This window comes from Oncorhynchus masou, chromosome 15 (genome assembly GCF_036934945.1).
Source record: "Oncorhynchus masou masou isolate Uvic2021 chromosome 15, UVic_Omas_1.1, whole genome shotgun sequence".
Lineage (NCBI taxonomy): Eukaryota > Metazoa > Chordata > Actinopteri > Salmoniformes > Salmonidae > Oncorhynchus > Oncorhynchus masou.
Window position 1 is genome coordinate 8,966,786 of NC_088226.1, and position 25,034 is coordinate 8,991,819.

A 25,034-nucleotide genomic window follows, 5' to 3' on the forward strand; every position below is an offset into this window, starting at 1 on the left:
CAAGTTGGAAATTATTGCTATTACATCATATAATGGCACTCAAATTCCCATGAAAACAAACACTTAACATCTATGGTTTACAAACATACATTTTAGAGGCTATTTATACGGAAAATTGGTATAAACCTTTAAACTGTATTTGTAATTATATCACAATATTTTAGGTTGACAATAATTTGATTACACAATTTCTGATATATCACATGCGTTACTTTCATTTTCCTGCATAAGTAAAATCTGGATTATGCCTTAGCCATTAATTCCAATTAGACTGGTTTGGATTTCCCCCTGACCACTATGGGTGCCATTTTAACCCCATTCTGGAACTTCAGAGGGCTTATGAAATAGCCCCTCTAGTAATTGAATAGGATCTCTATGGAAAAACACCATGTTGTAGGAAGCAATGCTGTGTTCTAATCATGTCCTCCACCACGCGAGTGAGAATTACCATTCTATGCAAGTGCAACTTGCAGCGATGATTGTACTTTCCAATCAGCATAACTGATGGGTCGTGTTTGAAAATGGTAACTGTAATTTCTGTACTACTTTCTGTGTGCTTGAATGTTGCGCATTAGGATTTAAAACTGCAATATGTAACTTTTTGGACGACCGGACCAAATTCACATAGAAATGCGAGTTATAGATCTGTCATTCTCAATGAAAGCAAGTCTAAGGTAGATCTTTTCCATGTGCACCATTTCTATGCTTCCCGTTCTTAACTTCTTTGGGATAGGGGGCGGTATTTTGACGTCCGGATGAAAAGCATACCCAAACTAAACTGCCTGCTACTCAGGCCCAGAGGCTAGAATATGCATTAAATTGGTAGATTTGGATAGAAAACACTGTAAATTTCTAAAACTGTAAAAACAATGTCTGTGAGTATAACAGAACTGAAATGGCATGTGAAACCCTGAGGACAAACCATAAAATAAATAAAATAATTCAGCATACCACTGATTTCAATGGCTGGCACTTTTATAATAGGGCGAAATCGTTTCCGATTGCAGTTCCTAGAGTTTCCACTAGATGTCAACAGTCTTTAGAAAGATTTTCAGGACGGTTTTTTGATGCCCAGTGTCGTCCGGGTTAGGCCGGCAGGGATATTCCTTGTCTCATCGCGCACTTGCGACTCCTGTGGTGGGCCGGGCGCAGTGCACGCTGACCAGGTCGCCAGGTGTACAGTGTTTCCTCCGACACATTGGTGCGGCTGGCTTCCGGGTTGGATGTGTATTGTGTCAAGAAGCAGTGTAGTTTGGTTGGGTTGTGTTTCAGAGGACGCATGGCTCTCGACCTTCGCCTCTCCCGAGTCCATACGGGAGTTGTAGCGATGAGACAAGACAGTAACTACTAACAATTGGACACCACGAAATTGGGGAGAAAAAAGGGGGTAAAAAACAAAAACAACATCCAATAGTCAAAGATATATGAAATACAAATGGTATAGAGAGAAATAGTTGACGCGTCATAATTCCTATAATAACTACAACCTTTAACTTCTTAACTGGGAATACTGAACCACCAGCTTTCATATGTTCTTATGTTCTGAGGAAGGAACTTAAACGTTAGCTTTGTTATATGGCACATTTTGCACTTATACTTTCTTCTCCAAAACTGTGTTTTGCATTATTTAAACCAAATTGAACATGTTCCATTATTTATTTGAGACTAAATAGATATACGGTATTAAGTTAAAATAAGTGTTCATTCAGTATTGTTGTAATTATCATTATTACAAATTTTATATATATATATATATATATATACACACCCGTCCGATTAATCGGTATCGGCTTTTTTTTTGGTCCTCCAATAATCGGTATCGGCGTTGAAAAATCATAATTGGTCAACCTCTACTTCAAACAGCTGAAAATACAGTATTTTTCCGTTATTGAAAATATATTTCACAGCGGTTTAAATGGTACAATGACTCTCTACACTATAGGTCACTTGTTTGTCACATAAACAGAAATTAGGCTAACTATTAGAATTTTAGCAACCAGGAAATGGCAAAGCGATGTCTGCATATTGCACCTTTACACAGGCCCACCCATGAATCTGAAACCCATCCAACACTGGAGACAAAGAAAAGTTATTCCCAAAAGTTATGCCGGATTTATTTTCCCCTTAACTAACACTGACTGAAGCAGCTGAAAGGATGATAACACAATTGAACAGGAGCTTCCCAGAGAGCCATGAGTTATTGTCATTACTGGGGATAACAATTCATTAGGAAAAATATACATAGAATGAAGTATTAATCAAATGGGTTCTGGTAAGCCATGTCATTGCAAAGAGGAGGATGATTAAACTTGGACATTCCGGGGAGGTGTTAATGAGAGGAGGGGGGTGGATCCATTATTATTACTAGTTGGACCAGGCTGTCAATGGGCTGTGTCTGTCTGTCTGTCTGTCTGTCATATATATATATATATATATATATATATATATGTGTGTGTGTGTGTGTGCGCCTCGTCACTGCTACCTTCCCTATCAATACAGGCCCCATCATAAAAGGGACTTATACTTTGGATAGCTGGGAGATCAGAACAATGCTAGGCTACCATACTTCAAATTGATTTGTAATATACAAAGATGCTGACATAACTAAAGCATGCAACTACTGTACGTCTTGCTCCCAGCATCTACTGCCAATAAGCTAATTGACAGATTGGAACTACCAAATTAACGGTTCCTTTAGGAATATTCAAAACAATGTGTGATTTTGCATCTAGTGCCTTTTTCAAGGGAGGGGTTGGGGTCAGATCAGCGATTATGTCATTTATACATAACTTACCGTTGCCGAAGAAACAGCGTGAGGACACGCGAGTGGTTACCGTGGAGACTGACAACACACATAGAAGTCATCAGGGAAACAGAAAAAATATAATAACAAATAAATAAACCAACAAACAACCCAATAAATTAAAATTCCCCCAATGTGAAATAAAATGGGGATAATAGTTGAAAGCAGTGATACAGTTTTTGAGAGAGAAAAATCATCCAAAATTAGTTTCTGCTCAATGCATGAGCGTCTTTCCATTTCTAGAGAGACACACGGACTGGAGGGGTGCTTCTTTCAACGTATGCAAATTATAGTGGTCATACGAGAGGAGTAAGGAACACAAAAACCAGGTCGACCACTTTTATATTAAGAGATTGGCTTAATTGCGTCTGAAAATATGTCTCCCACAGTCAAGAGTGGCAGTAAAAATACTTATGTGAATTGTAGCGTAAAATGATTCTTACTAAAAGCGACGTTGGCAGGATTCATATTTTGATCTGCAGAGGGGGGTAATTGTATAAAGAAATTACTTTGGAACATTTAGTTCCGCCATGAATCACAACAAAATAACTTTAGAAAAAAAAAGTGATAAAAAGAGAGAAGGATGAGTTAAAGGACTAAAGATGAAAATATAACATGTGAAAGGAAATAGAACGAGACGTATTACACACACAGGTGCACATATACAATAGAAGAGGGTGAGGACTGGGGAGTGTCACACAGGGACAGAGGACTGGGGAGTGTCACACAGGGACAGAGGACTGGGGAGTGTCACACAGGGACAGAGGACTGGGGAGTGTCACACAGGGACAGAGGACTGGGGAGTGTCACACAGGGACAGAGGACTGGGGAGTGTCACACAGGGAAAGACATAACAGTGGAGAAACAAAGGAAGACAAACTTGACTGGCTTGGAGAGAATGGGAGCTTGAAGGAGAGAGAGAGAGAGAGAGTGAAGGAGAGAGAGAGAGAGAGGGGAGAGAGAGGAGAGAGAGAGGAGAGAGAGAGAGGGAGCAGCCTGTGGTCTGGGAGAAAGAGAGAGGAGTGGTAAAGGAACAGTTCATACTCCCTGTCCCCTTTTCTTTTGCCCTCCTCTCACATAAACACACACAACCACACCAATCCATTCACAAGTTCACCTCCTTTTCTCTGTCAATCATGCAAAGTATCTGAAACAAGCAACAATCATGACTAAATCCAAAGCTAAGCCCAGTTTATCACAAACAGCCCATTTAGAGCAGTAATACAGTTCTGGGGAGCAGAGTGATCACAGCCTTCTTTTGATTTGAGCCAATTCACATCTAAAGCTCAAGTGAAAGAGCTGGTGTTGAAAAAGGATCCAAATCAATGCCTTTTCAATTAGGTTGATGCCGAGGTGAAATGTCAGGATTAAACATCCAGTCTGATTGGCTTCCTTGAAGAACATGACCCTTTTCTTTAAAAGTCTGACAGAACTGTTTCAAATGGAGGCTGTGGGCGGTTTGCCACCTGCAGTAGTGTAGCGTACATCTATCACTGAATGAGAACGGATCAGCCATGCAGGATCAGATGAACAGGCCCAGTAAGTTAGTCCTTATCACACCCAGCTCTATCTTGAGTCAGAGACTCAGGCTCATGCAGTGGTGACATGGTTTGGTCTCTGAGTGAGGAGCTCTCCTCCCTGCGACCCTGTGTCTGATGAGATGCATGCAGACTCAAGAGCACCAGGAGACGAGACGTTGCTCGTTCACATTACCACCACTACTGGGGTGATAGACTGCACCTTCATATTCTACTGCATCTAATGTCTGTCTAAAACTCTGCGCCACGGAGCAATCACTTCCCATCACACCAACACATCAACAAGAGCGGCATGCAGTGAGAGAGACACACCTACACGTTCAATAGGCTGTTACTACTACAGTACCTCAGGGTGGGAACTGTGGTGTGTCAGCACAGTGACAAGACTTACAGGGCTGTTATCCGTCCAATGTCGGGGTATCCCACAGTCAAATGTCTAAAATGTCACTTTCAATACATCAGTGTGATGAGTTGCTTGATGGCATATAATTGTCACTGCCTGGAAATTGATTAAGCGTCTATGGCAGGGCTCTCCAACCCTGTTCCTGGAGAGCTACCGTCCTGTAGGTTATCTAGCACACTCGATTCTAATAATTACCTGGTTGAAAGGAAAAATCAGCTACATCGCAACTGGGGTTGGAGTGAAAACCTACAGGAGGGTAGCTCTCCAGGAGCAGGGTAGGAGTGAAAACCTACAGGAGGGTAGCTCTCCAGGAGCAGGGTTGGAGTGAAAACCTACAGGAGGGTAGCTCTCCAGGAGCAGGGTAGGAGTGAAAACCTACAGGAGGGTAGCTCTCCAGGAGCAGGGTAGGAGTGAAAACCTACAGGAGGGTAGCTCTCCAGGAGCAGGGTTGGAGTGAAAACCTACAGGAGGGTAGCTCTCCAGGAGCAGGGTAGGAGTGAAAACCTACAGGAGGGTAGCTCTCCAGGAGCAGGGTAGGAGTGAAAACCTACAGCAGGGTAGCTCTCCAGGAGCAGGGTTGGAGTGAAAACCTACAGGAGGGTAGCTCTCCAGGAGCAGGGTAGGAGCGCCCTGGTCTATGGGTGGTGATGTCAATGTCTTTAGTTTGAGTGCTTTTTGTGGAATACCCTTTGACATGAAGAGGACACAAACAAACACAGACTGATGGAGGAGATGCATGGTGTGTGTGCAGACTTAGACACACACATTAGTGTGGAGTGGAGACACAAACAGCAGGAAGACAAGTGAATCGGACCACTTACATGGGTACATTGGACGCGCACGGGAAACTGACTTCTTCAAAGCGCAGAGTTTTATTCCAGACAAAAAGAAGTACACTTCGATGTAATAGAATAGGCCACTGCAGAGATCAATACTGCACTCTGTGTAGAACCAACAGCCATGCACACTTAGGATTCCAAACGGACTAGCTCGGAGAACATTCGCTACAGATTCCCATGCACGGACAGACTTTAGTCAACAACATGAAATAAAATATTGAATCCAATCAACAACTATTGCCCTTTTCTGTTTTATGGATAAACAGACCTTCATAAAAGTAGTAAGGCATTTTTAACTTTGAGAAGATGTCATGCTAAACAACCAAAAGTCCACATCACTATCACCAAAATCATCTAGTCTTAACAAAATAGCCAATATAAAAGACATGCAAGAAATCCCAGACTGTCCTCACTAGCGCTGCAGTGACAGCCATGTTACAACACCATAGTGTTATCATGCACACATACTTCCAATAAATCCCATGCAAAAGGACAGCAAACAGAATATTCACACTTCTGATTTCAAAAACAATCTGGTAAAATACTACCATGGTATATCTTTCAGAGTTTCCTAAGCAAAACAATAGGTTAGGAAACTGAAAGACATACTACGGTAGTATTTTAAGCAAAACAATGTGTAATCTAAGCCTAGCCTAGTACGGGACCATTAAAACATCTAAACATTTCTCACGTCAGAGCATTGCCTCTAAGCTTAGCCAGTTTTTAATTAGTATCTTCACATTTGTTAGAATAACAGCCAGTTTAAAAACAACTTAAATTATATGACCAATGACTAAGCTAGGGTTGCAAACAACTTCTAGGAGAAAGAAGAATCGTCACATAGCAGTGCCTCAAAGGAATGCTGCACTTTTCCTCCGGTGTTGAATGAGTGTATAAATACAGAACAACCTTTATTTGCCCTTAGTCTGTACGGCTGTTCTATCCCATGCACTAGTCAAACACAGACAAACCTGATGCCAGACACTCCTGTTGACCCCATGCAGATTACAAAGGACTGGCCACAGCTTCAGAGAGTGCAACTACTGTCACACATGCAGCAATGACAAAAGGCGAAGAGAGAGAGAGAGAAACTTCCTTACAATTAAAGTGATAACGATCATGCATGAAACAAGAAGCTACTCTAGAGACTACAGACACAGAGGTTACTGAACCACCAGGGCCAAACAAATAGGTTGTTGATTTATAGAAGTTTAACTGATGTGGGTTTTCATTGGGCTCCATCAGTATCCATTCAACTTGCTGATTGACTGAAGGTGAAATGTAGGGTTTATAGACCATTGGATGCAGGTGTCATTCAGAACCAGACGTTGGAGAGCTGAGATGAAACCCAAGCGGGTTCAGCCATCACCATCATGCAGGACACAACTACCACAGTTAACCACAGCAAGGAGGCAGGAGCCCATGCAAAATCGTGATTGGCTAAGAACCTGGCTTAAAATAGATCTGCTCCAGAGATGGGTAGGATATCACTGGCACGCAAACGGACAATATTTCAAAGCAAAACATGCATCTTCTCAGCTTCTTCCCAACTCTGAAACAGTCACATACGAGCCAAAGCTTCATAAAAAAAATGATAGTGAAAGTAGGGAGCTTAATATCAAGGATATGGCGTAGTTATTTTACAGATGGAGAGGAGAGCACTGTGCTGCATGCTGGAGGCCGGGAGACATAAGCTTGTCACTACCACTCAGCACAGGGGGGGGGGGCATTCTAGACTAGGAACTAAGATATGATCAACCTGGCTACAATCGGCCATGCATCATCGTCTCATCACGTTCTCCTAATGCCCCACGGTTCCAGCAACAGAGAAAGACGTTTTAGATTGTATTTTGAAATCAAAGCAGTAGAAGCTATAATAAGAAATAAGAAATGGTGCAAGACAGAACTGAGACCTAAACGATTTAGAGAGCGAAAACTTCCCAGCATGCCTTGAGGTTTCAACTCTCCCCCCACCCCAAATGAACCAGGAAACAAGAAACACCCCAAAAAAAGGCAGCAAACCATCTGGGGGGTACCAGCAGAGGCCACATCAGAGCATGTCAGTGGAAAAGGATGGCAGCTAGCGGAATCAGTGTACAGGCAGAGGAACGATGGTAGGAGGAGGAGATGGGTTAAATTACCTCTATCTTGCGACCTTCCACTAGCGTGCCGTGAAGCCTTTCCCGGGCTTTCTCCGCATCGGCGCTGGTCTCAAACGTGACAAAGCCAAAGCCCTGGGGTAGACAGACAGAGGGGAACGAGGAGCACCACAAAGACAGAGGGGAACGAGGAGCACCACAAAGACAGCGTAAGGAGAGGGCTGGAAGAAACATACCAGTTGTTCTATAGAAAATCAAAACCCTTGATTTAGCTTGTTTTACTCGTTTCATTACACATTTACTGAACAGGTACACAGTTGTAATCACTGGTTTATACTGTTTGTTCTAGAACTGATACGGTGGTTACTGATTAGTGAAGGGTTGTGGAAACGGAATGTCGAAATTCAACGGAGGGCCGCACAGATTTTCATTGGACCAATTTGCTTTTCAAAATCTATTTGCAGTTATTAGAAAATATATAGGTCCATCATAATTTTGACTTACTTTCAATCTAGTTTCAGACGTTCAATAGTTAAACCCATAATACTACACTATTGTTTATACTATCACTGCAGGTAAGTAGGGCACAGTGTGTGTGGAAAATGTAGCATTGAGACACAGTCAACACTTCACTTTTTCATCATAATGTCCACAGCGGTGGGACTGAGGACATGTTCACCATCTCACTCACCTTTGAGCCCCTCTCATTGAAAATTATCTCAACATCAATAATCTTCCCAAATTGCTGAAAATAAACAACACACAAGAAATTAGGATACAAACAAAAAGTCAACTTGCATTATGTACTCGGTGTAATTAATTGACAATCAGGGGTGAACTACACCTGCAGCACACTAGGAGGCAGTATTGTACCAAAATAAATTCAATCAAACTACCTTCTATTGTCTATTTTTCTATCCCTTTGTAAGTACACGCCTTCCTATACTCACTCGTTCACTAACTACTGACTACTTCTCTGTGGCTATCATGGCCCTGTGATAGAGTACATCAAAGGACATGAGTGTTCCTCCCTTTGTGACTGTCTGGCCCTTTGTTCTTCTCAACCCCCCCTCTGACACCAACCATCAATTAAACAACAGGAGGGTTAAACTGATTTACTCCTCATCTCAAAGTGCAGCAAGGAAGTTCCCAGATTCATACCCCAAACATCTGCCTGAGGTCAGGGTCTCGGAAGCGGAAGGGGATGTTGGAGACATGAAGTCGTTTTGGGGTTCCTTTGGCCTCTGCGGAGTCAGCCCCGGATACTCCTGCTAATTCTACTGCCACGCACTGCCCCACTCCATCTACCTGACCTGGGGACACTTCTGTCTGCTGGGGGACAGGAGAGAGAGAGGGAAAGGCTGATAAATGGAATGATCCAAGTAATCTTGATCATTGTCGGGACAAATGCAGAGTGAGTCTAACAACAAAACCAACCATAACACTGACCGGGGTGGGTAAGATGTTGGATGTGGTGGCTGAGCCATTTGTTCCAGCCCCTGAATCCGAAGGCCCCTGCCCACCAGCACCAAACAAAGCACCACCAAACTCTGTCCCCAGGCCGTTCTGCGGTGGGGGTGGTGGAGGGAACGCTGAGAAGGGCGGGGGCACCAGCCCCTCCTGGCCCCCCGTTGAATCTTGAGAACCCTGACAGAGGAGAAGACAGGGTTAATACTAGTAGGCATTACTGTACTGTACCGTGCAGATGGAGGGCATGGAGAGACGAGAACGAGGGTTAAAAACACAGCGTCAATTTCACCCTCCCTCCTACTCTCGCTCTCTCTCCCTCCATATCTCTGGCAGCAGAGCGTTTCAGTCAGCCTACCATGAAATATTCACTGCAACCACATCTATTATTGACAAATCACAAAATCTGATACACACATTGCTACACAAGCCTGCTCACAATCCATGTACACACATATCCAGAGAATATGTACAACAATGAGTACCTGTTATACCCTGTGAGATCAGATACCGTTATCCTTTTCAGTTACACCTGATATGAATTGATATCAGAACCAGTTGAGTTGGGAGACGGGACCAGGCCATTGCCACAGCACTGTTACTATACTGTCTTCATGATAAACCCGGTAAGGGATTGTAGCGCCGGCCGGTCACCATTTCAAAAAGGTGTCAGTTATGTGTTGTGGTATGGTGACGCTGTGATGTAGCACTCCTCAGTCACACACTCAAGGACATCCTGTAATAACTTCAAAAACACCCCAACTGTGTTCAGAAAAAGCAAAGCCTGTAGGGGGAGGGAGGAATGGGGGGGGCATTTTGTTTCGGGCCATGAAACTGCTTCGTGGCCTTCCAGGCGTGATGACAGCATCAAATACCATTAAAACGGGCCAGTCAGTCAGCCGGCCAGCCAGGCCTGGGCGACACCCAGGCTCCAGACAGCCTTTGTAATTACCAGGGAAACTAAATTGCGGGGCAGTAAAGCAAATGAGGATTCACTAATCCCAGACTGCAGACTTCTCATCTTGAAACGACAGTGGAAAGAACCGTCCCGGCTACTGTTAAATCCCCTCTACCTGATAAGGAGGACTGAGCTCTCGGTTCTGTGCCTCCAAGATAACGAGTGCAACAAAGGTAGGTTGAATTCAGAACAGGATGGAAAAGTGTTCTACTGCTATATTCCACCAGCCTCTCCTTATGTATTCTGGTCCATATGAATCGCTTAGGAGGCTGACTGCATACTGCATTCATTGCAATGTCATTAACTTAATAACAACAATAGCACATAAGTCCTGCATAAACAGGGAGGATGATTAAATGAAGGAGGATTCCAAATAGGTTAAATGTAGGGAATCAAAGACTCCTTCCCCCTGTAAAGACAGTGTCATCCATAAACATGTAGAAGTCTGGAACCAGGAAGTAAAGGTGCTCCCCATCATCTGAGTCACAGTGACCAAATCTGTCTTGGAGGCTCAGAGGATGGGTGGAAGTGTAGTGGGTGTTACTAACAGTACAGTATCTCGATCATGTGAGTACTGGAATGGATATTTAGGCTACTCACTGGTATCCAATGATGGGTGGACAAAGCTAAATAGTAGAGAGAAGGTACTGGCTGAGGGCTGGTAGTACTCAACCCATTTGTCAACGGGACATTCCTGCCACACTCACTGAGAGGCAACAGTAACACTGCCCTAAATGGCAGTATTTCACACACAGAGCAGAGAGCGAGAGAGAGCGAGAGAAGAGATAGAGAAGAGAGAGAGAGAGGTGAGGGAGAGAAGAGAAAGAGGAGAGGGAGAGAGGTGAGGGAGAGAAGAAAGAGAGGAGAGGGAGAGAAGAGAGAGAGGAGAGGGAGAGAAGAGAGGGATAGAGGTGAGGGAGAGAAGAGAGAGAGGAGAGGGAGAGAAGAGAGAGAGGTGAGGGAGAGAAGAGAGAGAGGAGAAGAGAGAGAGGAGAGGGAGAGAGGGAGAGAAGAGAGGAGAGGGAGAGAGGTGAGGGAGAGAAGAGAGAGGAGAGGGAGAGAGGTGAGGGAGAGAGGTGAGGGAGAGAAGAGAGAGGTGAGGGAGAGAAGAGAGAGGTGAGAGAGAGAAGAGAGAGGTGAGGGAGAGAAGAGAGAGGTGAGGGAGAGAGGTGAGGGAGAGAGGTGAGGGAGAGGGAGAGGAGAGAGGTGAGGGAGAGAAGAGAGAGAGAGAAGAGAGAAGAGAGAGAGGAGAGAGAGAGAGAGAGAGGGAGAGAAGAGAGATGGAGAGGGAGAGGAGAGAGATGGAGATGGAGAGGGAGAGGAGAGAGAGGAGAGGAGAGGAGAGAGATGGAGAGGAGAGGAGAGAGAGATGGAGAGAGAGAAGAGAGAGAGGAGAGGGAGAGGAGAGAGATGGAGAGAGAGAGAGAGATGGAGAGAGAGAGAGAGAGAGGAGAGGGAGAGGAGGAGGGGAGAGAGAGATGGAGAGAGAGAGAGGAGAGAGGGAGAGAGAGAGATGGAGAGGGAGAGGAGAGAGATGGAGAGAGAGAGAGGAGGGAGAGAGAGAGAGAGATGGAGAGGGAGAGGAGAGAGATGAGGGAGAGAGGGAGAGAGAGATGGAGAGGGAGAGAGAGAGAGAGAGAGGAGAGGAGAGAGAGAGATGGAGAGAGAGGAGAGAGATGGAGAGAGGAGAGGGAAGAGAGGAGAGAGAGAGAGGGAGAGAGGAGAGAGAGAGAGAGGAGAGGGAGAGGAGAGAGAGAAGAGAGAGGAGAGAGAGAGGAGAGAGATGGAGAGGGAGAGGAGAGAGGAGAGAGAGGAGAGGGAGAGGGAGAGGAGAGAGATGGAGAGGAGAGGGAGAGGAGAGAGAGAAGAGGGAGAGGAGAGGGAGAGGAGAGAGATGGAGAGGGAGAGGAGAGAGAGAGAGAGGCTATTATAAAAAGGGAGTGATTCTGTGTTGCAAAAAGAAAAGAATGAACTCATGTGGAAAAACATTGTATTACAAATGGAAACAGAATGATCAAATTGTTTACAAATTTCAAGAGACAGAGGGGGTTGTACAGTCATATTGTATAATATTTCACATGTATATTTGTATACAATATCATATATATCATAACTCACTAGTAAGCCACTAGGTGATGTTCAAAGGCAATGCAGGAATGAATATAAAATAGTCTAAGCATAACAAATCTCATTTGACCACAAGGTAACTTCAGATTTACTGTTCTGCATGAACGTATAACACAATACTAAATGCGCCATCTGAATTACGATAGGCTAAACTCTGCATCCCTCTCTCTCTACACACTCGACAGCGGTAGTACAGAAGTGTTACCTGAGACACCATAGTTTTTTCCATACACCAGGAGGACCGGGGGAGAGAGAGAGGGCTTGCAAATGTGGGTCAAAATGTTCAGCGAACGTTGCGAGAGTGCATGTGTTAAAATGTGTGCAGTGACTGCAGCGTAATGAAATCATTTGAATTCAGTTGCACAGTACAGTAGACAGTCAGCGTCAGTGTTAGTAAACTACAGTAATCTCTTTAACTTGCTAGTTACTCTAATCCCAATCCGTGTATCATGAATGAATAACCACTATTAAACTAATCTACAGCCCACTGTGACGCATTGCTTTGCATTAAATATGCCGCCTCTTCCCCCCTCTCTCTCCAATGCCTCCTCTTCCTTTTTCTGCAGCTGGAGAAATAGATATGCTTTCCCTCTCCTTCTTTCTCCCTCCTCGCTTGATGAAATCCAGACGAGGGTTTCTACCTCCGCCCCGCCTCCCCCAAGTCAGTCAAAGCCACCGCCGCTATGAAACGTGACCCACAGATCCCAAGAGCCAGTCAAGCATAACGCTGTAGCCGCCTCCCATCTCCATGTAAGGGCGCCTATGTCCTGAAACCCTGTCACTCCTTCAGGGTTGTCAACCAATGAAAATCACGACACATAATATACAGCCTATCCCTCCACGGTACATTAACAGCTAATTGGCTTAAACCCTACAGCCACCACAAGCAAAATAACACATGGCATTGTATTTAAGGGTAACACAGCATTAGACTCTTAACAAAAGAGCTGGTCAGTTTCTAAAGGTCCGGTGGTAGTACAGGCTATTGTATTCACTGACTCAGTCAATATGACATAAACACACCAAAGAGATCAGAGGATGTTGTTGGCCATGAAGGATGGGACCATGCAAGGGCAGTAGGAGGTTCAGCCGTACCACACTGATTCTGAAAGCCTGTCTGGACCCATCTCACAGGACATCTTTAAAAAGACTCCCCTCAGCAGCCTCCCCATTATATACTCCTCCAGGCGGCCCAACCTGAGCCACGTCCACTACGGCACCAACACCATGGTGGCCCCACGCGGCCCCAAAAGATGTCTGGTATGGTGGAGGAGCACACCTCCTCCCTGACACTTAACCTTTGCCAAGTTCACTGACATGACCCTCCTAATCCTTCGGTCGCTCTATGAAACGCTGCTCTATGCAGATAATTGCAGAGGGAAACAACCCAGCACCCTAAGACCTAGCCTGCTGTAGGGGGACGAATCAGTGTATTTGGGAGGATTAACATCCATGCCCAATCGCTGTAAACGTTTCCACACAATATTTGATTGAGTCATCCACCAACACTAGTGAGGATTTCTTCTCTTTCAGCTCAGAGAAGACGACAAGAGAATAAACGTTGCTGCGCCATGTGTCCATTGAACTGAACCAGCTCCGTCAGCCGATGGTGGGGGAAGGGGCTTAAGGAGGCTCTGAGACTCAACACTGCACTGCAGCAGAACTGGCCATTGTTTCTGTCAGTCACAATAGTGCATGTGTGCAAATTAACATACTTGCTGTGCTGTCTATTCAAAGCTCAATGCTTTTCTGCATGTCCCTTGAGCCAGCTGGATTGTCAGTACTGCAGGTTTAAATGGGCAGAGTGAGGGGCAGCAGTAAGCCTGTAGTGGAGACAGATGTCTCAGAGTGCATTAGTGCTCTAATACTGTCTGCCAGTTCTGCAGCAGTTTGGTTGGTGCAAATGTGAAGCAGCAGGTAAGTCTCATACCCCTGGGGGCGAACACTTGGGTGGGGCTCCGCAAAATACTTTCAATCCCTGCCTTCCCTCTCTAAACCAAGCAGGGTGCTGCAGTAATGGAGGTGAGGCAGTAAAATACACCACCATCACGCCATTTCTCAGAACCCGGCATTCATACGGTTGGTTGCTGTGTTTGCACTTTGCTTGGTTGCTTAATAGCAAAGCTGTAAGTTAAATTGATGGGGTAGCAAACAGCATTTATAACCCTAATGCACTCACACGCATACACTTTAAATCTGTCAACTAAGAGAAGGTATTTTCTTAACCTCACTTCTCACTGATCGCATGGGACAGTGGATGATTGGTGACACCTTTAAAATCCATTCACACTTGAACCCCCCCCCCCCCCAAAAACATCCCCCATTAGGCTACCCGTGCCCTTTGAGGAGAAAAACATGTTTAGGTAACAGCTGCTGATGCCTGAGGAAAGAGAAACAGCAGAGAAATGGGAGGGTTGAGCTCCAAGTCACACAGCCCTGGAAATGCATGTGCTGGAGTTAAAAGCACTTGGGGAGATTCCTGCTGCTAACTGTCCAATCAGCACCCAGAGCACAGAACCTCACAGCATCCCATCCAGTATTGTGGCGGGAGGAAAGGGGAGGCTGGGTCGTACCAACAGAGAAGGATTGAGGGGAAAGAGTCACAACTGTTTCTTGGCACCTGTCTCTTTCACTCGGGGGGGGGGGGGGGTTAAACAGCAAGACAGCTGGGAAGACAACAAAGAATTGCTGTAGCACCCCCTTCTCATTCCAACAGCCCCCCACCACACCCCCTGGACTAACATGATGTCCTGTACAGTCAGCATGGCCGCAACGTGCGACATACACACAGCTCAACACTGCTAATTTACAGAGACATTTGCAGAAGCCTGGACCTCCTTGAGGGCCCTGAAGCACAGCCAGGACCACAGAACATGTTGGGGCAGCAGGCTCATTAGAACATGTACACAGTTAACCCCTCTTGCTGCCAGTAACACATCTACATATTTAAATGATAAAAACAAGTGAGGTTACATAAGTCGTTACACAATACTCGTCACAAAACACGGAGCGTTCCTCAATGTGTCGGCTATGTGCATGTGTTTGTGGTAAAAGAGAAACAACAGTATAACTCCACGTAGTAATCTGAGGCCTTAACTTATGCAACGTATCAAAACTAGCTCGGTAAACAGCAGTCGAATCAACTGCATATTATTTCAAAACGTAGAAAAGAGCAAAGCATTTTGTTCTTTCGATGTTCCAGGTCTAAACCTGCTGGATAGGAACGTACAGAAAACTGGCTATGACATGAACTCACCGGCAACACCGCAGGATAGTACAGCCCCATCATTGTCTGCACGGGAAGGAAGAGTCTCTCTCTCTATTCCGCTCTGAATGTGGTCTGTTACCATCCGCCGGGAAGCACCTTCTGTCCACGTCTCTCACAGATTCAAATTCTCCCTCGCTCTCCGCCAGTGTCCCCCTTGCCTTAGCACCACGCAAGTCTTGTGTCCTTGTCACTCTCAGCCTCTTCTCTGTTTTCCCCTTGTCAGTTCTCTCCTGTATCGTGTCTCTTCTCTTCTTCCTTCGACGTGTGTCACTCACTCACACTACCTCTCCTGCTCTGCTCGGTCATGACTTCTGCATGTTCCATCCCCCTTCAAACTTTCCCTCTCTGTGAGCCTGGCTGGGTCCCTCCTATCCATCAGTCTCTCCATCCCCTCCCCTCCCCTCTCAGGCTAGGTACTGACAGGTTAGGAAGGAAGGAAGGAGATGCTGTTTGGCAGCCCTGAGAAGAAGACGCTCCGTTTCACACTGTAACGCTACCCACTGCATTGCAGGTTTTTTTAATCATTTATTTATTGGATGGCAGCTTGTCAACCCCATGTTAGGCTGGCAGGCAGACAGCTCCCCCTCACCTCCCCATGTTCATTACCCAGAGAGGAAACAGCTTCAAACTGCTACGGCCCAATTCTACACCTTCACAACATGTATATTTATTACTCTGCATTGCGCTTTTTCATTTCCTACACTACAGTACTGTTGGGGTTCGATGGGAGAGGAGTGCAGTTCCCCTGCACTTCTTGTTTTTTTCTCCCCTTTTCTGCCTTGCCTGCAAAATGTCTATGCCAGTATGCAGACATCTGCTGAGGTTGGCTACTACAGAGGGGAGAGAGAGATGGAGAGAGGGAGGGAGAGAGGGACCAAAAGAGGTGATGGGAGGTGGTGGGAAAGGGGTAAGCGAGAGGCTGAGAGAGGCAGTGGATGCGAGCGAGAGATAACAGGATAGAGATAAAAGGATAAAGGGATGGGGAAAGAGCGAGGGATGACTGGATTAGGGTGTAAGTGAGGAGGATGAGAGGATGAATGGGGGATGATCTAAGGATTAACTACACAGACTGAACACACTGATAAACACACAGATGCACAGCCATATTTATTGTGCATCCTGGCAGGCACACAAACACACACACGCTTTCAAACAAAGGGCTATTTCCATCACACTCTCTCTCACACATACATTCAAACAATGCCCCTCCCCCACAAACACAGATCATCATAAGGCCATGCATATAGGGATGCACTGATATGGGCATTCTGGGATGATGCAATAGTCCTAATCAATATTTTCTTGTCCATGATGGATTATATATCGATATGGCAATATTAATCTGAAGGCCAATGCATGCATTCCTACATACCAACAAACAATACATAGCTCTACTAATTAAGTAGATTGAATTCATTTGACTATTAAAAGCAGCAGGCTTGTCTATTTACCACCACAAACCGATGCTGGCACTAAGACTGCACTCAACAAACTGTATAAAGCCATAAGCAAACAATAGTCATCCAGAGGCAGCGCTCCTAGCGGCCGGAGATTTTAATGCAGGAACACTGAAATCCGTCTTCCACAATTTGTACCAGCATTTAACCTGTGCAACTAGAGGTGAAAAAAACCTCTATATCACCTTTACTCCACACACAGAGACGCATAACAAAGCTCTCCCTCCCCCTTCATTTGGCAAATTTGACCATAACTCTATACCCCGGACTCCTGCTCACAAGCAAAAACTCAAATAGGAATATATTCCAGAATTCATCCGATAGTATTGAGGAGTAAACCACATCAGTCACTGGCTTCATTAATAAATGCATCGATGACGTCTCCACAGTGACCGTACGTACATATTCCAACCAGAAGCAATGGATTATAGGCAACATCCACACTGTACTAAAGGCTACAGCTGACGCTTTCAAGGAGCGGAACACTAACACAGACACATAAGAAATCCCACTACACCCTCCGATAAACCATCAAACAGGCAAAAGCATCAAAACAGGACTAAGATCGAATCCTACTACACCGGCTCTGATGCTCGTCGGATGTGGCAGAGCTTGCAAACTATCATGGACTACAAAAGGAAACCCAGCCACGAGCTACCCAGTGACGTGAGCCTACCAGACGAGCTATAAATGCCTTCTATGCACTGAACCATGCGTGAGGGCACCAGCTGATCCGGACAACTGTGATCACGCTCTCCGTAGCCGATGTGAGTAAGCCCTTTGAATAGGTTAACATTCACAAGGCTGCGAGGCTAGACGGATTACCAGGACGCATACATGCGCTGACCAGCTGGCAAGTGTCTTCACTGACATTTTCAACCTATCCCTGACCTGGTCTGTAATACCAACCTGTTTCAAGCAGACCTCCAGAGTCCCTGCGTCCAAGAATGCCAAGGTAACCTGTCTAAATGACTATCGTCTCGTAGCACTCACATCTGTAGCCATGAAATGGTTTGAAAGGCTGGTCATGGCTCATGTCAAGACCATGATCCCAGACATCCTGAATCCACTCCAACTCACATACCACCCTGACGAGATCCACAGATCTTTTCCCACTTGGACAAAATACACATCTACGTGAGAATGCGGTTTATTGACTATAGCTCAGCGTTCAATACCGTAGTACCCTCCAAGCTCATCACTAAGCTAAGGACCCTGGATATCCTGACGGACCACGCCAGTTGATGAGGGTTGGCAACAACACATCCACCACGCTTACCATTAACATGGGGGCCCATCAGGGGTGCGTGCTTAGTCCCCTCCTATATTCCCCATTCACCCACAAATGTGTGGCTGCGCACGACTCCAACGACACGATCCCTGACGTCACGATGGTGGTAGGCCTGATCACCGACGACGATGAAACAGCCTATAATGAGTGTGATGCCTGGACAACAACCGCTCCCTTAAAGTCAGCAACACAAAGGAGCTGATCGTGGACTACAGGATACGGAGGGTCGAGCACGCCCCCATTCACATCTACTGGGCTGTAGTGGAGCGGGTCGAAAGCTTTCAGTTCCTTGGTGTCCACATCACTAAGGATCTATCATGGTCCAAATTAGAGGTCGACCGATTATGATTTTTCAACGCCGATACTGATTAACGGAGGACAAAAAAGCCGATACCGATTAATCGGACAATTTTTTATTTGTAATAATGACAATTACAACAATACTAAATGAACACTTATTTTAACTTAATATAATACATCCATAAAATCTATTTAGCCTCAAGTAAATAATGAAACATGTTCAATTTGGTTTACATAATGCAAAAACAAACACAATGACAGCAGCCACCATCGAAGCAGCGTTACCCATGCAGAGCAAGGGGAACAACTACTAGAAGGCTCAGAGCGAGTGACGTTTGAAACGCTATTAGCGCGCTAGTCATTTCACTTCGGTTACACCAGCCTCATCTCGGGAGTTGGTAGGCTTGAAGTCACAAACAGAGCAATGATTGACGCGCAACGAAGAGCTGCTGGCAAAACGCACTAAAGTGCTGTTTGAATGAATGTTTACGCGCCTGCTTCTACCTACCACCGCTCAGTCAGACACTTAGATACTGTATGCTCAGTTAGATTATATGCAACGCAGGACACGCTAGATAATATCTAGTAATATCATCAACCATGTGTAGTTAACTAGTGAGTATGATTGATTGTTTTTTATAAGATAAGTTTAATGCTAGCTAGCAACTTACCTTGGCTTACTGCATTCGCGTAACAGGCAGTCTCCTTGTGGAGTGCAACGAGAGAGAGGCAGGTCGTTATTGTGTTGGACTAGTTAACGGTAAGGTTGCAAGATTGGATCCCCCGGGCTGACATGATGAAAATCTGTCGTTCTGCCTCTGAATGGGGCAGTTAACCCACCGTACCTAGACCGTTAATTGAAAATAAGAATGTGTTCTTAACTGACTTTCCTAGTTAAATAAAGGTATATATTTAAAAAAAAATTTCTTTTTTTTTTTAAATCGGCGCCCAAAAGTACCGATTTTCGACTTATGAAAACTTGAAATCAGCCCTATATGTACATATTTACCTCAATTACCTCGTACCCCTGCACATCGACTCAGTACTGGCACACCGTTGTATAGAACCAAGTTATTGTTACTCATTTTGTATCTATTATTACGTGTTTTATTTTTCTTTTATTTCTCAATTGTCTTCCTCTGTATTGTTATTTAACTGGGTAGCGTGGCCGAGTGGTCTAAGGTGATGGATTTAGGCTCCAGGCTCTCTGGAGGTGTGGGTTCCAATCCCACCTCTGCCAACGTTGATGTTATCTTGGGTGGCAGGTAGCCTAGTGGTTTGAGTGTTGGGCCAGTAACCGAAAGGTTGCTAGATCGAATCCCCGAGCTGACAAAGTAAAAATCTGTTGTTCTGCCCCTAAACAAGGCAGTTAATCCACTGTTCCTAGGCCATCATTGTAAATAAGAATTTGTTCTTAACTGACTTGCCTAGTTAAATAAAGGTTCAATTAAAAAAAAAAGTAAGCATTTCACTGTTAGTCCACACCTGTTGTTTACGAAGCATGTGACGAATAAAACTTGATTTGAGACAAAAATACATACATATAAATTAAAGGATGAAAACACAATAAAGCCATTGTGGTCCTGGATGTGAATTTGCTGCAGTAAATGCACAACACACTACTACACTACTAACCCCACAGTAAAATGTATTATTTTCTATATCATCAGAGGCAGATACAGAACTGTGTACTGACTAGGATCATCATGGCTTCTGTAGCCTAAACGTGATGAGGGGCACTAGACTCATACTACAGGACCCTACCAACTTCCAGACAAACCAAAATACGTAGGGTTTCGGCTAAGCCACCATGCATAAACATTGTCCCTATTGACACAGCCAAACCTACAGCCAAATCAACTAACACACAATAGCCCATAGGAACTCCAGCTAGTGTAGGTAAGCTACACTAACTTCTTCAACCCTTTGCATGACAACCGGCTCAACTCCTATGTATACCCGATTACATCACTAAGAAATAGCTAGCATTAAATCATTTAAAACATTTGTTGTATATTTGACTAGTTTTGAATCAAATAAGTGATGATCCAAACAAACACATGAGACCCTAACTATTTTAACAACCTTACCAAATGCATGTTATTTCAGACGTTTCTAGCCCAATGGTATTCAAGCTTCTTCAGCAGGGACCCAAATCCCTCAGCAAGAATTTCTGGCGTCCCCATTTTTTTTTGCAGGGATTTCTCACCAAATCTAACTTTGTACAATTATTATCAACAAATAATCTTCAATTAGTTCCATTTTTATCTCTTATCAAAATTCAAAGAAAAACAAAATACATTTACTCAATAAAATAGTATTTAAAAAACAACAACATCTTTCTCAAAAATATTTGTATATTGTCCTATACAATAAACCAGGCACTCTTTAATTTTTATAAAAAATATATATTTTGGCAACCCCACTGCAGTTCCCCCGTGACCTCACTTCAGGTCCCGACCCAACTTTGAATACCACTGATCTATATTACCTCCCCACAGAAAGGTTAACTTCAATATGGTGGCTCACTTGCTTCAGTCTCTATCCTCCCCTCCTCCCGCTTTCACTCTCTCCTGCCTATTCTACTTTCCATCCACCCCTCCTCCCCCTCTCTACAGCACAAGCAGCGAGCGAACTGCATTCCCAAGAAAGGAGATGGCAGGGGTAGAGGAACGCACGATGGAGGAAAAAACACATCATGGAGATAAAGCTGTGGAGATCCATCATGTTGAGAGGAGTGGGAGGGCAGGCAGGCAGGCCAACACCCCCCTCCTGTGGTTCTGCCAGAGACCTGCACTCACATCTCACCAATGACAACAGACAGAAGACACATCACTGTGCTGCTGCTCCCAGGAAGATAAAGAGACTGTCAGAAACAGCCCTGTCTGGCACATAAGGTACTCATTACTGTAACCAATATTTAAAACCCAGTCCAAACCCGGACGATGCTGGGCCAATTGTGCGCCGCCCTATGGGACTCCCAATCACGGACAGATGTGACACAGCCTGGATTAGAACCAGGGACCTCTGACACTGAGAAGCAGTGCCTTAGACCGCTGCACCACTCGATATGGAGTGAGAGCACAATAAACTAAGAGAAAGAAGGGGAAAGAGAGCAGGGGAATGTGGATTGTGGAAAAGTGTGCACAGCAGACAGGGAGATGAAATTGATTCAGAGAAAATGTTGTCACAGCTTCTGTAGGCTATGTTCGTGTTGGGCCTTCTGAAGTACTATAATAGTACCATAACGTGTTTCATGAAACTCCATATATACCTAAATCATTATACCTAAATTAAAGGAGACTTCAGTAAGATGGTACTCTTACCTGGCTGTGAGGTGGGTATCCAAGGAAACCTGGGGTTAAAGGGTCGTTGTTCTATAAAAAAAAATATTACAAAAATAAAAAGAGAGAGTTAAGGGTTTGGAAAATGTGATGTGATTCAACATGAGTCTAACATTTTGCAGTGATGTGTTCACCCCTAACAAAGTAATATGCTCCAGAGGAGAAACAGCCTAGCTGTTACTTGTGATGGGGGAACAATGTATACAGTAAAATATCAGGATATCATTTTTGCCGATCGCATAATTTTGACAACTTCGCAATATTATGTTTGTACTAGTGTGCTGTACCTGCACCAATACTCCAGTATTTTTCCTTCAAAGCTTGTTTTCCAGCTTATTTTCAGCAGTTTTATCAAAACTCTCTCGTGTCCCTCTGCAGCAGACGTATGGTGAGCAATATGTTTGGAATCGCAACACATAGAATCGCGAGAATCCCAACACATATGGCATCGGCACCTAAGTATCGTGATAATATTGTATCGTGGGGTCCCTGGCAGTTCCCAGCCCTAGCTGTATACCCTACAGACCAATACATTTATGAAAATACGTATGGTGCAGGAAAGAAGCGGGGAAATTAAGGGGGCACATTTCACAAAGGATTATGCAAGTTAACATGATGACTCTTTTGGTTTAGACCCTGAGCGCTGCCTCACCCATTTAGAGCAGCTGGTGAATCATTCTGCAGCCAGGCCAGGTCCTTATTCAGCCGACAAAACAAATTGCACTCCGCAACAACAAAAAGAACAGACCCTTCCCCTGTCCATGCCCCAGAATCTAGTGTTGTGGTTAATTGATCTGTAATTACTTCTAATTAGATTATTTCTGTCACCCCTCCCTCTCCCTCTGGCAGAAGACCCATTGTTCATGGCAATGTAAGAGGAGGGAAAAGAACGGGGGAGAGGGGGCGGGATAGAGCAATAGGGGAAAGTTAAACCAAACAGTGATATTGACAACAGTAAGGAGAGAAGATTCCAGCGATCCCATCTGATATACTAGCAGTACACTGTGCAGGGAAAAGAGGCAGAGTAACAAGTCTCCGGTCTTTTCAATCAGGGGAAGGAGGGTGGAACAGCCTACATGTGTTAAAAAGGGTGAATATGTTTCCATTGTGCTTGTGCTAAAAGACGAGTCAGAAAGTCATTATAAATTCATACATTATCTCCAGTCGCTTCCATTCAGTGAGCAGCCAGTGCTGGTGTAATGTAGTAAAAAGGTGGTCGTGGCCTCTTCATTGTAAACAGACATAGGTAACCTCCTGGTTCTGCCCCAACCTGCTTCCTGGGGGAATTGGTCCCTCCCTACTATAATTTTTTCAACCAATCATGGGAAAGGCCTGACTCAGGATGCCATGGCGACAGCACGGGAGAGATGCCCTCTCAGAAAGCTAGCTGTGCTGGCTGTGCTTACTGCACTAACCCTGGATGGGGCTCCACAGCCACACCACAATGAGACATGGTGGTGGTAGAGGGAGGGAGTGGCAGAGCAAAAACAGGGAGGGGAAAGAGGAAGGAAAGGGGAATGAGGTCAATCAAACAAGTATAGAGGGACAACACTTGACGGGGCACAGAGAACGTTTAAGTAGTGAGCAGCAGAAGTGAGTGACAGATTGATGTGTGATGCTGTCTGGACAGTACAGACTATAGCATACATGACCCATGCCAGAGGAGTGAGATGTATGCTATTCAGCCCTGCAGTGTCCGGGCTGCCTCTCCTGCATAAAACAGCCCTGTCTTTGTCTCCCCCTATCCACTTCCTGTTTCATCTGGAACCAATTTCCCCCTCGTGCCTCATCCCCTGGGGGAACACACTCATCAGTGCGCCGCATTCAAGTGGGAGAGCCGCCGAATGGACAGTGCTGTATTCAGCAACACACGAGGTAAAAACACTGGTAGTCTTCAAAGGCTAGACAGTGGAGGACTGATGAAGATGCGACACACTGAACATTTGAAAGGACGCAGGTCTCCAATGCCTCTGACAATGTATACCAGAGTGAGTTTAAGTCTGACAAGGCACCATCAGTGGAAAAACAATGTAGCGCATCACTTGGAAACCAGAACTACCCCACACGATTCAATACATAACAAGGTTGCAGTAAAAAAAAACAACGATTTGTTCTAGTAGAAAGGCAGGATGAAGAGGGAGGAGTTTAGGTTAGAACAGGGGGAGGGAGAGGAGAAGAATTTGGTAACATCTGGAATCAATCTGTCTGGAGGAAAGGGGGAGTGAGACGAATGGGGGATGGAGGGAAAAGAAAGAACAAGAGCGTGAGATGGAAATTAGGAACGAAAGACAGGGGTGGAAGAATGTGGGGATTAAAGAAAGACAAAGACAAGAAGTGAAAAATACAGCAAAAAGAAGAGACCAAGAAATGGAGACAATGACTCATACCCCAAGAATGTCATGTGACTTATATTTCCTTAAAATGGTGGGAGAGGGGGGTCTGAACTTGATACTCATTGTTAAAACACACACACTTTCTTTTGCGGGGCATATGGCGCTTTGGTCTGCATATCAGGTCTGCTTTGAGTCTAAAGTTTTTCAAGCTTTTATTATGCTCAACGAAAGTCATGAGAACCTCTTCCATGCAGATACAGACAGTAATTTAACAGGGTACCATCCACTTTGGTATTAATTACACTCATTTACAGTAGAGGGGTAGTTATAAGGTGTGGCTGCTCTGAGGGCCAGGAGCTCCAGTCTATACGGATCAGAAATGTACAGACACACCTCATACAGTGACTTTCTCTCTGTATGCTCAACTAAAGGGCATCGCTCTGCTGGGTTTCTCTCTCCCCCACTTTCTATTTTAGGAAAACTGAAAAAGTTGAGTTGGAGCAAATGGGCAGAAAAAGAGAGCAGTGGAGGGAGGAGGGCAAAATGGCATGAGGTCAACAGATGGTAAGGGAGGAGGGGGATGGGGAAGAAGGGATGGAGGGGTGGACGGAGGGTGATAACGCTGAGGAGCAGAGGGGACAAAAATGAGGAGAAAGAAGACAGGATGAATCAACGTTACCAACAGGGAGACATTCGCGGGCGGAGATGGAAGTACATATGACAGTTTGGGGGCAGCGGTGTAGAAGGGGAGATGACAACAACATGACAACAACAACCAGTGTCCAGGGTTAACATGTGAGTGTAAGT

At 44.9% G+C, this 25,034-nt stretch overlaps 1 protein-coding gene across 6 annotated transcripts in view; it reads right to left on the reverse strand.

The window, feature by feature from the left end:
* Nucleotides 1-25,034, reverse strand: part of LOC135555516 (RNA binding protein fox-1 homolog 2-like) — a 39,967-nt gene that overhangs the window by 11,851 nt on the left and 3,082 nt on the right. For 4 of the 6 annotated variants that reach the window (XM_064988022.1, XM_064988021.1, XM_064988019.1 and 1 more), the window contains exons 2-6: nucleotides 21,877-21,927; nucleotides 9,120-9,329; nucleotides 8,844-9,014; nucleotides 8,374-8,427; nucleotides 7,725-7,817 (exon numbers count right to left, since the gene is read on the reverse strand). In XM_064988022.1, coding sequence (XP_064844094.1) covers nucleotides 7,725-7,817; nucleotides 8,374-8,427; nucleotides 8,844-9,014; nucleotides 9,120-9,329; nucleotides 21,877-21,927 — 579 coding nt within the window. The remainder of the gene's footprint in view (nucleotides 1-7,724; nucleotides 7,818-8,373; nucleotides 8,428-8,843; nucleotides 9,015-9,119; nucleotides 9,330-21,876; nucleotides 21,928-25,034) is intronic. The other 2 variants (XM_064988023.1, XM_064988020.1) reach the window with 1 other exon arrangement.